Raw genomic sequence first — 15,848 nt, forward strand, 5'->3', positions numbered from 1 at the left:
AGCCTTTTTCTGTTGAGATGTAGTCTGCAGTGTGAAAGATTGACAGCCTGTTTCAAACTGTTTTTGAAGCAAAGCAAATGTTAATTTGCCACTCACTATTAAAGTGTTACCTGACATGTGGCTTTGGTATAAATATAGATTAAAATAGTGGAAATGGAAAGCTGGCTTTGTTTACGAATTATTCTCCCCCTGTTCCCAATTTTGCGGTATGGAGAAATCAAGCCAAATTGTAATGTTCTGAAGTGAAGACCACATCTATTTGGAGATGGCGTTCTTTATGACTATGAATCGGTATTTTGCTCAATACAAAAGGACCGTAACATTAATGGTCAGTTTTTAAGAAGGAATAGGAAGACTGGTTGCTGATACACAGAGAGATTGCCCCTTTTGTCACAAGAATCTGAACTGCTGAAGCGGTTTCCCCAAAGCCATTTAGTTTCTACAGCATGAACCCAGTGACAAATTAGAGACAGTTTCATTTAATGTTGTATTTGTTAATTTGTAACGCACTGCTTCAGGTAGTTTAGCATGAATCTTTACTAGCAACTAAGTTAAAAAACATATCTTAATACAGTAAACATTTCTATGTTAGAAGATCTTGATAAATAACGAAGAGAGCATTAAATAATTATTAAAATAATGTAGAAGCACTGCTAGTGGGATGTGAACACTCCACAATAAAATTCAAATTATTTCAGTTTTTTTCTGCTGCAAAGGTTACTTGAGCTGCTAGCTGCACTAGAGGACCGTGAACTAGCACCAGTAGCTGAAGCAGGAGGACTGATTGACAAGCTCAAATCTACAACTTTAGGTAATGATACTTGAGCAGAAACTGAGCCTTTGTTGCTCCTGGATGATCTAAAAAAGGCAGAAAATGAGATTAGTATGACATCTGAACATTTTAAAGACAAAACTTTTTTTTTTCCTGATGGCTGCTAGATGTCCATTTAAACCATGACCGTGGAATACTTCCTGTGCAGAGGAACAAATGCAGGGGTGTTGATTTATTAGAGGTATTCAACAGGAGAAAAGTATTTAAAACTTGCACAGCCACACACCCATGTGTTGTTATTTAATTGGGAAAAGGAATTGAATGTAAAGCTGCTAAACTACAAGCTGCCAGTAGAGAACCCCAACAGCAAGGAAAATAGTTGTGTCCTCTGAAACTAGGCGTACACAGATACATTTTTTGGGCCAATACTGATGGCCGATTTATTAACAAACCATATTGGCTGATATTGATCCAGCTGCAGATATGCAGCCCTTTCAGCTTGGAAATCGGCTTGGAAAGGCTGCTGCTGCTGTGGGCTGGGGCTGGGGGGCTCTTCCTGGAGGGGGGTTGGACTGAGGCTGCACTTGGGGTGGGCAGCGGCAGTGCTGGGAGGGGCTGTAGAGTGAGCTGTGGCCACCCCAGAATTCACTATGGCTCCCCTCCCAGCGCTGCCATCGGCTGCTCTGAGTGCAGCCCTGTCCCCACCCAGCCCCTGGCCCTAGCCCTTCCTACGTGCACAGATTTGGGGCCGCACCCCCCACCCATGCCTCCCCTGGGGTGTACACAAGCAGAAACTGCTCCCTCTTCCCTATGCCACCCAGACGAGCTGCTCTTAGCTCTGTCCTGCACCCTGCCCTGGCCAGGCAGGGCCTGTTTCAGTCATAGCTCCCCTCTTCCCTCACTGTGGGGGCCTCAGTCTGCCCCCCTCCACACCCCTTCCCCCCCACAACAGACTTACAAGCCGAGCACTGCTCACCAAGCTTCCAGGTCGCATTTCTGGCTGTGTGCATGCACACGGCATTTATCAGCAACATTATCAGCTACATCAGCCAAAAACAGCCGATTGTCGATAATGTCAATTTTCCTTTTATCGGTGCCAATGTGATACAAACCGATGTATCCGAGCACTAGGTGCAGCTGGTGAACTCAGACTGATAGGGCGGTGAAACATCCCACGGGGTGGGTTTTGCAGCTGGTCTGCTACCAGCTGGCTGCAAATCTCCACCCCCGCAGGCTGCTCCACCAGTCTGAGTTCACCAGCCACGCCTGTGGTACACCTTTATCTGAAACCATTTAAAAATAAATGTGTTCGAGTGGAAGTGGAAAAGCAGGAGGACAGTGGAGGAAAGGGAAGCATGGAATGTGACAAAACAGCAGGGTACAATGACTTGGGCATATTTGATACCATTATTATCTTGACTTGAATTGGATTGAACCAGGCTAGGCAGACAGAAGACATGTCCATGCATCTAATATGACAATTCCAAGTCAAACTGATACTGGCTCTTTATTAGAAGGATCCATAGGACTTGAAGGAAGGAAGAAATATTCTTTTACTAGTCAAAAGAATGAGCTAGTAGGACGAGAAAGATAAGGGAGCTGGAAATAAGTATAAGGAATAGCAAATTAGCCTTTCAAGGTACACAGAACCAAGTTCTACCACTCAGGACAGTATCTGGGTGAATTTTTGGCTAAAAAAGGAAAAGCTAAACACTTACCTGCCAGAGGCCACTGAACTCTGAGAAGAGGATGATCGAGAACTGTGACTACTACCACTGGAAGCAGCTGTAGGAAGTTCTAAACCAGACTAGAAGATAAGAGATTTTATTGATCTCTTATTGAAGGATCAGATATAATGGGGATATAGAAGCCAGTTAAAGCATGCAAATCTTTGTATTATCAATACTAATAGCAAGAGTTAAATACAACTCTTATTTTTTTTAAATAGCCCTACTTTCTTATGAAACAGGCAGAGTTCCTTGGAATCACTGAAGTAACTACATTGCAATGCTATGGTTTTTTTGCATGAAGCCGATTTGTTTGGTAATCTTTTATTGGGCCAACCATTTAGCTGGGAGAGTTGATGGACTAACTAGCACACAGAGCCCTTCCTTTGCTGTGTTGAGTTGGGTCCGGTTTTTTTGGTATGCCAATTAATATTTTTACCTGTTGAAAGTATGCTTCAAAGGGTTTAATTAAGTCAGGATTTGCTTCAAGAACATCCACCAACAACTTGTCAATGGTTCTGTTAAAATCTTTCAGTTCGCGGAGATCAATGTCTCTTTCTTCCTGTGTTTCTGTTTTAGTTTTCTTTGAAGATCGAACTTCTCTGGATAATCTGGAACACTGTCACAAATTAGCAGTACATTTTTGGTTATCTTAAATCCCTTTTGGAAAGTACCCACTAAAAACTGTTCAGATCAGTGAGACCACAGCATCTTATAAGGAATTATGTTGCGGAATATAAAGCTATAGCAAACTTAACGTTGTGATAACAAACTGAAAATATAACACATGTAATATATTAAATGCAGTGTAACTTAAGAGAACAGGCTGTTACACAATACCAGCAGTTACAGGTTATTGTACTATATGAAACTTTGAAAGAATAGTTTGTTAAATATGAATAGATACAAGTTAGTAAATAAAACTGCTGTTTAGTTGGGGATGTACTGTATTGTGAAAAACAGAATTCGAATACATTTTCAAACACTCAGGCAGGATCCAGACACACAGGCATGTGCAGTTTGTGGCACCACAAACTTCTTATGTGGTGCCACAAACGGCATGTGTTGCATGTTAGACACTGTGCCATCCTGGTAATTAGCAGTGCTGGGGCAAAATTTGCTGCCAGGATTTCCCAGTACCAAATAAAATTCCTGGGGGAAAAAAAAAGCGGTACAGAGCACACAAGTGTTATGTGTCAGAACAAACGCAGAGATGGGAGCTGCCTGTCCTCCAGGTGCTAGAGCTCCTGCGCAGAGGCACCCTGCACCCCAGCCAATTCTCTGGTTGGCTGGGGTGCAGCGTGCGTTGAGACGGGAGCAGGCAGCCTTCTGGGCTGTCTCTGTGTGCCTCAGTGCAGAGGCTCTGGTGCAGAACCCCCCGGCTGAGGCACACTGTGCCCCAGCAAGCCTCACACCAGCTGGCTGGGGCACAGTGCTTTGAGATGGGGGAGCAGCTGACTGAGGTGCAGTGTGCCTCACCACAGGTGCTCCATGTGCCTCAGCAGGGGCTTTGCAGTGTGTGGAGATGGGGGAGCAGGCAGCCTTAGCTTCCTGGCTTCTCTGCTGCTTCCTGACTGTCTAGGGTGTGGGGGCTGCCTACTGGCTAGCCTCGTGCTGAGGCAGACTTTGGCCCAGCCAGCCCCCCTGCAGTACATGGAGCAGCAGGACAATGTGTCCCACTGCAAATAGCATGAACAAGGATGTGCACTGCAGCATAAAGCGGCACAAAATTTGTGCTGCTGCAAATGCATGGCCCTGCTCACGTGGACTCAGTCTCAGTGTTCACAGTAACTGACTTGAATGTAAACATGCAGTTTATTTTGTTCCTAATATCACTCACACTAATGAGTTGTCATGAATTAATTTAACCAACCTGTTTCATGATCCTTTCTAATTTTGGCTTCTGCTCATTTGTGACTTTGTTAAGCTGCAAAACATAAGCTTGTTTCTCCTCTCTCTCTTCTTGGTAGGCAGCCTCCTGTTTTAGCATGATGGCCAAAGTATTTTCCATACTCTGCAAAAATAAGCACAGATCTAATGCAATGCACAGTATTTTGAGCAGTGTTTTTAATTAGTTTAAAAAATGGTATTAACTTTAAATAGTTAATGAAGTGCTTCTGAAATTCTTCCAATATTTTATTAAAACTAGGATCTCTCTTATAACTTAGGTTGTGACGGTTAAAGGTGTGATGGGATCTGAGGCACAGTCCCATCAATTGGGCCTCCTTTTATGGATACGTGCATGGCAAGAGGTGCAATTGTGAGATCGAGGATCAGATCCCAAGTGCACCATATTGAAGTGGCAGAGCGAAGCCTGGAATCATATTCCTGGGCTCCCTTTGCGCTGGGAGCATCCAGTCAATTAATCAGGTTAATTGCATCCTAAGTGTAATGTCTGCTTGGGGCCTTAGTTTTTACTGTTAGTTGTTTTTAACCATAGCTTGTGTCCTGAAAGTATCAACATCATGAAACTAGATTTTTAATTCTCTTGCCTCTATGTCAGGTATTTATTCATAATAACTTATAACTAGGTTGTTATATATAGTTCCTATGTATGGAAACTTTCTTTTACACCTGATAACTATCAGCTCTGAATAAAATGTTCAGAAATTCCTAATGAAGCTTAGGCGCTCCTATATTAAACATTGCAGTGCTAAACATTTAGGTGGGCAATTATTTGGGCTGGAGAGCCACTTAATGAGTTTTGGTGACTGTTGAGGGTGGGGGTCTGGGGAGATGTCAGTTGATCCTATCTGACCAGCTGGTTGTTGCCAGGAGCTTGAGGGAGGGGAGTACCCTGTGCCACTCTGCTGTCACAGCTGGGGCTGGGGCTAGGTCAGGCCAGGCAGTGTGCAGACTCCTTGCCCACTCCCTTCCCCCCACCTATCTCCACCTCCCATGACCTGGCTTCCTATTGGCACTGTGCAGTCTTGGCACTGTGGCCACCAGCAGCCAGGCCCATACAAGATAGGAAGGCAATGCAGCATGCCAAATGTCCGTTCTGCCCGCCCACTGTGATGAACTGCTGTTGCTGTGCTGCACCAAGAAAGTCAAAGGTGGCTGTCCCAGACTGAGCCCGCTGCACGGCCAGCGCAGGTTCACCTCCTAGTGCTGTGGTGGCAGCGGCTCATGGTGGCAGGCTACTCAGTGTGCTGCATCATGCCTCATCCCATGCGGGCCCAGCTGCCAGTGACTGTGATACCAGGACTGCACAGCCGCAACACCAACAAGAAGTCAGATGGGGTGGGGGTGAATTTGGCCGGGGGCCAGGGCATATAAGTCTGTGTGCTGTGTGGTGCAGCCCAGCCCCGGCTGCAGCAGAGCAGCTGAGGGTGCAGCCCTCCCTCCTCGGGCTCCCAGTGGTGTTCAACAAGCTGGATACAGCTCATGGGCTGTATTTTGCCCACCCCCAATGTAGCTGCTTAGCTCCCTGGTGGAACTAACAACATCCAAGCTTGCATAGGCTGCCTAAACAATGTGTGGGGAGAGTTACAAGGTGCACTTAAGTGATATGTGAAGGTGTCCATACTAGTTCAGCAATATATCTGTTAGTGAAGTACTGCACCTGAGTTAATTAGCTCCTTTAAGTATGCTGTTGCTTACTGGGCTGGCTTTCTCTAGTCCTTTAATCATCTGAGGTATGTCTGTAATCTGCAGGGCAGCATTATGCTGATACTTTAGCTAACTATGGAACCAAGGAGAGCAAATTAGTCCAGGCATAGCACCAAGCTAACACAACTTTACTGTTTTTAGCTCTGCATGCATTAGTGTCCAGAACCAGCTTGAGCATCTCTGCATAGCACAGCCTCGCATTGGACAGATACGCTTTTAGAGGTCTAAGAATGGGATTGATGATTCCAGCCCAAGAGAGCCACTTAAGGTAGTCCTCAGTAAGGGCTGAGGGAAAAGGGTGTTTTAAGCCCTATGCTGTCTCCATGCCTTTGACATCCTGCTCTAGGCTGCAGAAAGGTGCCTCCCTCTACTCAGATCATTCAACCAGGATGTGACTTCCTGCATTTTGTGTGGAGCCTGGTCTGCTAGCTGTGCTTAGAGTACTTATCTGATCCAGTACCTTAGGAACTTTAATATCAGAAACTTGGATAATTCCAGGATTAGATGACAGCTGCAAGTAGATGATTTGAGGACCTAGATTTTGGGCTTATGTACTAATTCCTTTTGTGAATTTCACAGTCACTTAACTGTCTGTCGTAGGGGAAAAAACTCAGTAGAATTCAGACTTAGAACCTTAAATCACCATTGAAAATGGGACATAGGCTCCCATGTGAATCAAGCACCTTTGAATTTTTTTTCCATTATCCTGGAGCAGTAGAAAAGGGGTATAGAGAATCACACAGATAGTACAGGAGAAATACTTCTGGAATGATGTGTAATCCTTCAGAAAAAAGATAAGAATGAGCTATGTAATACTTTGGCTTTGGTGATATACTTGGAAGTCATGTGCGTTTTACCTGAACATCCTCTTGAAGCTCCTTGGTCCGTCTTCGTTTGTATCTGAGTTTTTCATCAGCCGCTCTTTTCTCTTCTTCCAACTGCAGCTTCTCTTCATACTCCTCACCTGTGATCCCAAACAATGAAGTTAGTACAGACCTGCAAGGTGCATGCCATAACTCGTACTTATGTCACTGAATCTGCATATAATAGATGGAGTATTGTTGCCTTTTAAAACACCTACATAAAAATGTGTTCATATACAATATGCTGACATTAGGTATGGCCAGATATGAGAGAGGAAGAGTTTTCCCAGCCTGCCTTAGGACTACAGTCCTGAGTTATGCTATTCTGAGGTGGAGTGTATTAGACACATCATACCTGTAAATAGAACAGCCAGTTTGTATCTAATCTGAGGATGCTTTTATAAATCCATGTGAAGAGCAGAGTTGGAGATATAAGTCCATAATCACTTTCTGAAACAAAACCCCTTTTCTTTTCCTTTTAATTCTTTACACCACTGATTACAGTTGCCAGGAGGAAGAGAAGAAATATTTAAACATCGTACAGTTGACTGCTGAGCTCCTGAGAAGTATATCTGTTCTTTCTGTAGGTATATACCTCAGGTACTTTGGGAGTTACACTTTTACCTGTCTACCTACTTATAAAAAATGTAGTGCTGCTACAAAAGGTGTAAACCTGAAATGTATACAACTGAAAAAACAGACTTTCAAGGAAGTGTGTCCTCAGAAGTCCTAAAGTGCTTGCTTTTAATTTGGTAACACTTTATGGGGGACATTCTCAAGATTTAAAACCTTCATTGATATAAATTCTCCACAATAACGTGTTACCAAAAATGAGACCAAAAATGACTGGACTGGTGAAGAATAATAACTTAATTGCTGCTGCAGAGCCAGCAGAGGGCACACAAGTTAAATATCAAACCCTTTCTCTACAGCTGTACTGATACCAGTGATCCAACTTCTACACAAATAAAAGTAATAGGTTTACTGTGAAGGTTCCTTGTTCAACTTCTTTCTAATTTGCCTTCCAACAGTGGTTTTGTATTCAGGACTATCCACAACCCCTGTGTGGGTGTTATGATATGTATATATATTGTAAGGAAAAAAATTAACATTAATTTCATGTTAATGTTTTTTTTTTCTTGTACCTAATCTTGCTGTGCCCTGGCCAACTAATGATAGCAGCATGTGAATTACTCTCCCTTCTGCTGGTGTCAGCTTGTTCTGTACTCAGTGACTACAACCCTCGTATCATTACTAGCTCTAGTTTCTCTGATTTAGACTGTCATCTCCAACTCCCACAGTTAATAACCATCTGCTTTTGGCATACTTGTCTCTGTGACTTTTTTAAAAGAGTTTCGGTAATTGCTGTTGCAGTTTTTAAGCACACGCAGGGTATTTTCCAGTGCTACAACTTCCTTTTCAGCTTTGCGGATCTTTGCATCCAAATCATCACCTTCCCGTTGAAGGTCCTCCTTATCCTGGGCAGCCTAGAAGTAAAACCAGATATCTCAGTTTGGTAAATGACAGACCAGATAAGATACAGGGCTGCTTGGGTAGTACTGAAACACACTAAGACAATTACAGGGCAAGAATCCTTGTGGGCAAGCAGTTAAGAACCTTACATGTGGGCAAGAATCCACTTGTGAGCTCACGGTTCAGACTGGGACCTTACCTACTAAGTAGCTGGAAAGAGACTTCCAGTAAGTGGGATCCATATGAATATCCCACTGTAGGTGAACTTCATGGACTTGAGATAACAGACCTTTGATAAGGAAAAGCCTTTCTGTTCGCATGTGCCCTAGCTCTCGTTTTTCTACTAGGGCATGAGGGCTGGTATGTGTCTCCCATTCCTTAGTTTCTTTTACTCTACAGAATGGAAGTACAAGGGACTTCAAGAAGAAACGTAAGGTGGAATGCACAGAACTCCAATTCCTGCAAGATACATAACTGGTTTGTTCTTTGAAGGATTGTCCAGATGCATGTTCTACTGTAAATGACTAAAGCTAATAGCCCATATGGAAGTGGAACCTTAAAAGGTCTTATGAGAACAGCAACCAAAGCACCATTTCCCCAAATATGGCATGCAATCTGGAGCTTTTGGAGATGTCTGGTGACTTGTGAATATAGCTCCAGCTTTGCAGACATTAACCATGGAGGCATTTCTGATTGAAGCTGCAGGTGTTGTCTAAACTCTTGATGGTATGTGTGGTAATTGCTGCTAAACAGTCTGCCATAGGTGGCTCACGGTGCGCTCTGGCACGGGCAGAGGTATACTGGGAGAGTGTCTGCATAGAGTGCTGTACCCTTCATCATTACTGCGGTTAAATAAAAGTCCAGGGTCTGACTTGAAAGGTTTAGTTCTTCACAAGTAGAAGGCTAGTGACTTGCTAGAATCATGGATCTCTCGGTGTACTGGGCTGGAGAGCCAGTTCATTTGGCCCAGGTAAGTGTCTTGTAGAACTTTCCTATTGTTAACTGAATTGTCTCTGATCGGAGAAGAACAGGGCTACTCTACGCTCAAGTGCATTCAGCAGCCATGCCACAAGGAGAAGATCAAGCTTTCAGAGACACAGGGGCCAGGGTCCCAGCGACAGGAAAGAAAGGAGTGGAGATAGTGCCTCAAAGCCGGGTCCAACACAGTGGGTCTAGGCTAGAAGGCTTAGCCACGTTTATGGGGCAGGGGCCGAATAGGCCAAGGCCCCAACAGAGGTGACAACAGTCATGTAACATCTGCGAGGCATGGGGCACAGTATAGGGATGGTATGAAGTTGTGCAATTAGCCCTTAAGGAAGGAGCTCCTCACCAGGTGTTCTCTGGAGCAAAGACCTAATCTGGGGCAGCCTCTTCATTGAAAACCAAAGGAAACATCAAGATGTGGCAGATAAGTGAAGGGGAGATGGTTCCCAGAAGTAGATTGAAATAAAGGGGATTCTGGGGTGCCTCCAGAGGTTCTCGGCCACCCTGGGGATGGTGCCCCGTTATAGGGAGCCAGTTGCAGGTTATTTTAAATGCCTTGAAAAATGTCCTTTAAGTCCAGATGGGCTAAGTTTCTTGCTATTCCACATGCTGTTGAGAAAAGAAGACTTAGAAGATCCTGCACGTTGGGACCTGGGCTAAGAAGTAAGCTGTTCTCACCCCAAGATATCAAGAAAACACGTGGCCATGACCCTCCTCTGATGGGGACAACGGGTGTGAGGTTGAGAGATTTACCTTACTGGGTGAGAGAGTTGATTTAAGAATAAAACAGAAAACTACGGTTTAAATAGACACCTGTTATGTGACTGCCTAAGTATTGCATTGATTAAAGCATTTCAATAGTAAAGTTACTAAACTACCTTAATGACATAGTAGGTCTGAGTTTTCTCCTCTTCTCCTTCAGGAGGCATCATGACAATTGTCAAAATTTCATATCTGCGCCTCAGTTTATCAATTTTACTTAGACGTTCTTGAAATTCAGCACTGATGTGATGGGAAGAAAGGAAATGCAAAGTGAGTTCTTGAGAAATTGTTTGCCATGTGCCATTTTATCGCTGCTTCTGGCCACAGTCTGCACATGCATAGGGAGCCAACCAGGAAAGCAGTACTCCTACTTCTGGCAGGTTGGCCCATTTGCTCCCAGTCCTCCCAGCCCTAGACATCTGGTCCTCTTCCCACCCACTTCTCTTCTAACATTACTGCATAAAGTGGACAAATTTAACATTATATTTTGGATCCCTGCATCGCAGGAGGCCAGGCCATAATCCTCCCCCAAACATTTTAAGATTTGGCATTTAAGTCCTACAGCTGCACAAACTGCCCCCTGCTGATCATATCTTAATATTGCCACTGCTAGAGGAGAGTAAGCAACAGCAGGCAACAACCCCAAATCAAATTACATGGAAGTACCAATTAGCTGTGTAATTATCAAAGGAAAAACACACAGTCTGCACTCTTGGTGAGGAGTTAAGCTTTAGTCACACTAAATCACTCTAATTTCCTATTGTGTGGGGTGTGGCTAGCAGAGGGGGAATAAAAGCCTGCCAGCTCAGCTGTTGAGTGCTTGTTTTTCAGTTGGGTTTAACCACCCACAAGATAGATGTTGAGAAGTCACAGCTAAAGTTTGGAGCAAATATTTTGAATCAATAATGTTATTGTTTTAAAGGGAAGAAAGTTATGCTTTTATTATAACTATCTGTTTAACAGTGTAATCAGCTAGCTAATGGGTATGTATAATATACACACATACCATTTCTAGTCTACAGGAGCTTAAAAAGCTGCCTCGAGAGACAGCTAAGAGAGTCTCTGGATATTTGTGAGAATTTTTAGCTTACTGCATCAGCCATCACAGTTTCATTAAATACATGCTCCTGCTGAGAAGGTTCTCTCATCAAATGTGACTTGCTCTGATAACCAGTTAATACAATAGACTCTGCAGTTATCTTGAACAAATGCAATAGTGGAGAGACAAGTTCAGTACCTTGCCTTAAAAAAAACAACAACCCCCCCCATGCCCCTGTCGCACAAGATTGTACGTATTTAGTTACAAACCTCTGTCAGGACTAGATGTTATCTTTCTAAATAGGCCAAACAGCACTGTCTTGTTAAGCACAGAAATGGGGGATTGCTAGCAGAGTGATGAAACACTGAGTTAGCAGTTCAGAAAGGAGACTGAAGTTGAGGGAGTTGGGCTCTGTTCCCAGGTCCTTATTGACTTGCTGTGTACTTTGTGCCAAGACACTTAACTGCTCCTCAGTCATTCTATTTGTGAAATGGGGAAAAATGCTTCCTTGTTTAAAACACTGGCATCCTCAACTGAATGGAACCATACAAAATGATTTTTGGCAGATTTTATCTTTTTGATGGTGGTACCATGGTACTTTTGAATAGAAAATTTACAGTTAGTTTTCTGAGGGGGGAAAAAAATCCAGGAACAATTGTAGAATGACCACAATTTAACCTTACCTTTGGTGAAACATATTTAATGCATTTGATTATCTTCCCTGTCTTCCACTTAAGTATTAAGAAAGTTGCACATGATGTTTTGAAAATGTTTGGTAGCTACCTTACATGTTGCCGCTCCTGATCCACAAATCTTAACTGAGATTCAAGCATTGCCTTATGAACTTTAATTTCTTCAGTTCTTTCAGCCATTGCTGTGTTTAATAGTAATTTTCGTTTTTCCAGTGAGAGAACTTGCTCTGCCTTATTGTACAGTGTATCTCGAAGACGTTTCAATTCCAATTTCAGAAGATTATCTTCGACCATCAAATCCTAGCAAATGCCAAAGGACAAATAATCCCAAATTATAAGGTTCATTTTTCAAGACAAGTTTTTTGAACTTAATAATTGCAGGGAAAAAAAATCAGTTCCTTAGAAAGCACCAGTTAAGCAGTATTTCTTCTATATAATTTTAATAGAGAAATAGAAGACATTTTATCATCTGTAAGGATCTCTGTAGTTTGTGGATTTCTTCTTTCTTAATTACCTGTATTCACAGTGCTCTCAAATTCATGAGGCAAACAGTTCTTCAGTTTTAACACCCTTTAACTAAAATTTACACAAAAGAAATGCAACTTTCAAAGAGATGTTATTTCTTTGAGAAATTGTTGTTAACATTTGAGACAATAACAATTTTTATAAAGTGACAGAATGTGTACGTATCAAAAATTATATTGTAAATCAGAGTTACATTTGGAAAAAAGTTACAGCTCTATGCTCCCAGTGGATTATCTACAAATCCATTATGTAACATGCAATGAATTTTAAACTTGTGTTTTATCTCTTATATTAGGCTTTCCTATTTGTAGCTTGCTCTTTAATAGTAATTTATTATTATAATAATGAGACGTGAACAAAGATGATCCCTGAAGAAATTAAATAGACTTCAGAAAAGACTTTGTCAAGACTTTTGGATCCAATTATAACTATCTCAAGCGTATAACTTAAGTGTATAACTGCGTGGGACAGTACTTCTGAGCCAGGGTGCCCAGGAGATACTTTGAAGGGAGATTAAGTAGATAAGCACAGGCTCATACTTGTCCCTGCCTGGTCAATTCCTGCTCCCACACTGCCCAGCTTCTCTGCAAGGAAGTATAAGCACTATGATGTATAACTTAATTTTTGAAGTTGGGTGGGACTCAGTTCACAAGAGTTATGGAAAGATGCATTGGGTCAAAAAGGTGAGAACCACTGATGCAGGAGAAAAATACCGGGCATCCAAAAGCTTTATTGCCCATATGTCATGTATGAAATCTATGCAAGATCCATGAGAGTGAGTAGGCAGAGTTTCCTTAGTCCATACATGTGCCCACTTTCATAAGCTGCTTGCCTTTAACTTCATACCTCCAAGGAAAGGTCTTAATTTAGGGGAGGGAAGGGAGGTCAGCTGTAAGATCATTAGGCCTTTAGTTACAATCCTGCATCAGTAGTAAAAACTCATTCATTTCCCCAGGGCTAGACTGAGAGGCTCTTGTTTTACCCTGAATAATCTCAGCAGAATCCCAACCACTAAATGGTCTCTATGCACTGCCCTCCATGGATCTCCAAGAACCAATAGCTGTTAGAATGATGCTTCACCTGAGCTAATTCTGTTTAGAAGCAAGGCTTAGCCTCAGCACACTACTGCCCTAATCTCTCTAAATGTCTTCCAGTTCTGAAAATGGCTCAGGATATTTCTGTACAGTGCTGTCTTGAGCCATACTAACACACACTGGAGCAGGAGGAAAGATAGAAACCACTTGTTGTGGAGCTGTTGCTGTTCTACTTCCAAAAATTTGGGAGCATTTGTTGCCTGTTTACCTCTCATCTGGACATCATAGTAGAAGGAAGCTTAGACCCTTTTTCACTCCACTCTGCCATTATTAAGAAATTAGAAATGAAACAAAAAGGTAGCTGCCGTTTAGGTTGGGCCTACACAAAACACTTGAGGCAGCAGCAAATTAGCATGTTACCAAATCCATGCTAATGAGATTTGCTGGAAGAATAAAAGCACTTCCAAACTCGTTCTAGGGAGTGGCTTTAGAAGGCCAAGGAAAAATGTAGTTTTGCAAAATGGATGATAGGGAACAGAAGACAATGACCCTGTTTGTTCCAATGAGAATGACTTCCTCTTGCACTCTGATCCATCTAAGCCCTCCTTTGGGGTCTAAGTAGATTTGGTGGGTATATAGGCATGCGTAGAGTAGAAATAATATGAGACCAACAATAATAGGAGCCACCCAGTAATTGGCTCTGGCCAACTGCATGGATATGGTACTGTATGCCATGTTCAAATTAAGGCAGACAAGGTTCTTTGGGTAAATCCAAGTATCTTTTCTTAGACCAACTCAAATAGTTGGAAAAATTCTTCTTTGCAAACTTATCGGATTTACCCAAAGAACCTTGTCTGCCAATATCCTTAGATCAACATGGCTACAACCTACACCCCAAATGTCAGAATTAATGACATCTCAAAGAAGCATCAGTGATACACTTCAGGCAGAAATAGCTGTGGCAAAGCACACACCAAATAGACTTTGCTGCATAAACAGTTTTTGGTCAATGGTAACTGAACTCCCAAAGTAGCCCTGGGACACAGGAGGTTGTATCCATTGCACTATCAGCTATTGGAACAGTACTTTCACTTGGAGAAAGACTGCGAGACCAGGAAATGCCAAGAGATTTTCCTATGGAAGACTCATGACTCAACACAAAAAAAGAGCAGAAAACAACCCCCAACCCCCTTCATCAGAAGTTTTTACGTGATTTACAATATTATTTTTTTAAAATAATCATGCATCCTACAAACAGAACTGTAAAATGTTATCATACCTGCTTGACAGCTTTAGCTTTTTTAAATTCTTTATCTGATTTGTCATTGAACAGGTTTAGTTCATCTATCCTAGCCATCACACCGCTCATTTCTTTTCCCGTCTTATCCATTGCCCTCTTCATAAAATGGATGTCACTCTGTTAGAAAATAAGTAGTTCGTAGTTCATTTCAGCAGATACAGGCTGTTCAAAGTACTAGCAGTTAAAAATTAAAAGCTTTTTGGAACAGAGACCATCTTTGATATGTAAATTTATAGTGCGTGTATAGCGTCAAGTCCTGATCTGTGGTACTACTGCAGTAGTTTCCTAAGCAATTACTGTTTTATCTGGGGTGCCGGATTCTTCTGACACCCTTTTATGACAACATATACAAAACTTCGTATTCACAGAGTCACAGATTTTATTATCAGTGCTGCCCTAGGTCCAGAATTGACTGTCATCTCATGCACAGAACATGCGAGACTGGACTCATGGAGCAACATGGGCTGTGGGGACAGATGAATTTGAGACCCTTGATATACAGTACGTTTTCATAAAGACATTCCATTTTAACAAGAGACTCCAAATTATGGAGAATTTACCAGATCTCTTGGAAATCTGTCCCAACCCTGGCTGTTCAAAACTAATCATGATATATTACCAGGCTTCACTGAAATGGAAAAAAATACACAAACTCTTCTTACCTAAAAGATGTCTAGATAGTTTCAAAACTGTTTTTAAAAGAGTAGCAAGTATCTGCCAAAGTGAGGTGGTAATTAGAAAAATGTATGTACACCAAAAACAAACAGAAGTCCTCAAAACGTATGCTGGAGCTGATTTATAAGCGAGTTAAGGTGAATATTGTTAGCATCTAATTACAGTATATGTATACAAATACTCTGATTGTGCGGCAAATACAAACACACAAAAAATGTCAGTCATCCACACTATGTTTATAAAATACCTTTCAAGGTAATATTTTTAAACCAGGGATTTTTAAACAGTGTTTCAGCCTGTTAACCCAAACATTTTCATTTTAAAATGAGGCAATTTAACACTAATTGTCTAAAACCTAATGTAGTGGAACATCGTTTTGATACCATGTTT

At 42.1% G+C, this 15,848-nt stretch overlaps 1 protein-coding gene across 2 annotated transcripts in view; it reads right to left on the reverse strand.

Annotated features, from left to right (window-relative positions):
- Positions 1 to 519: 519 nt before the first annotated feature.
- The window catches only part of CCDC39 (coiled-coil domain 39 molecular ruler complex subunit), a 35,144-nt gene continuing 19,815 nt past the window's right edge, over positions 520 to 15,848 (reverse strand). For both annotated transcript variants that reach the window (XM_090050707.1, XM_090050706.1), the window contains 9 exons: positions 14,763 to 14,900; positions 12,016 to 12,224; positions 10,310 to 10,433; positions 8,302 to 8,461; positions 6,969 to 7,075; positions 4,373 to 4,513; positions 2,939 to 3,118; positions 2,491 to 2,579; positions 520 to 858 (listed from right to left, as the gene is read on the reverse strand). In XM_090050707.1, coding sequence (XP_089906833.1) covers positions 690 to 858; positions 2,491 to 2,579; positions 2,939 to 3,118; positions 4,373 to 4,513; positions 6,969 to 7,075; positions 8,302 to 8,461; positions 10,310 to 10,433; positions 12,016 to 12,224; positions 14,763 to 14,900 — 1,317 coding nt within the window. In that variant the 3' untranslated portion in view covers positions 520 to 689. The remainder of the gene's footprint in view (positions 859 to 2,490; positions 2,580 to 2,938; positions 3,119 to 4,372; positions 4,514 to 6,968; positions 7,076 to 8,301; positions 8,462 to 10,309; positions 10,434 to 12,015; positions 12,225 to 14,762; positions 14,901 to 15,848) is intronic.

Source organism: Crocodylus siamensis, chromosome 6, assembly GCF_052110815.1.
Source record: "Crocodylus siamensis isolate JL-2025a chromosome 6, ASM5211081v1, whole genome shotgun sequence".
Lineage (NCBI taxonomy): Eukaryota > Metazoa > Chordata > Crocodylia > Crocodylidae > Crocodylus > Crocodylus siamensis.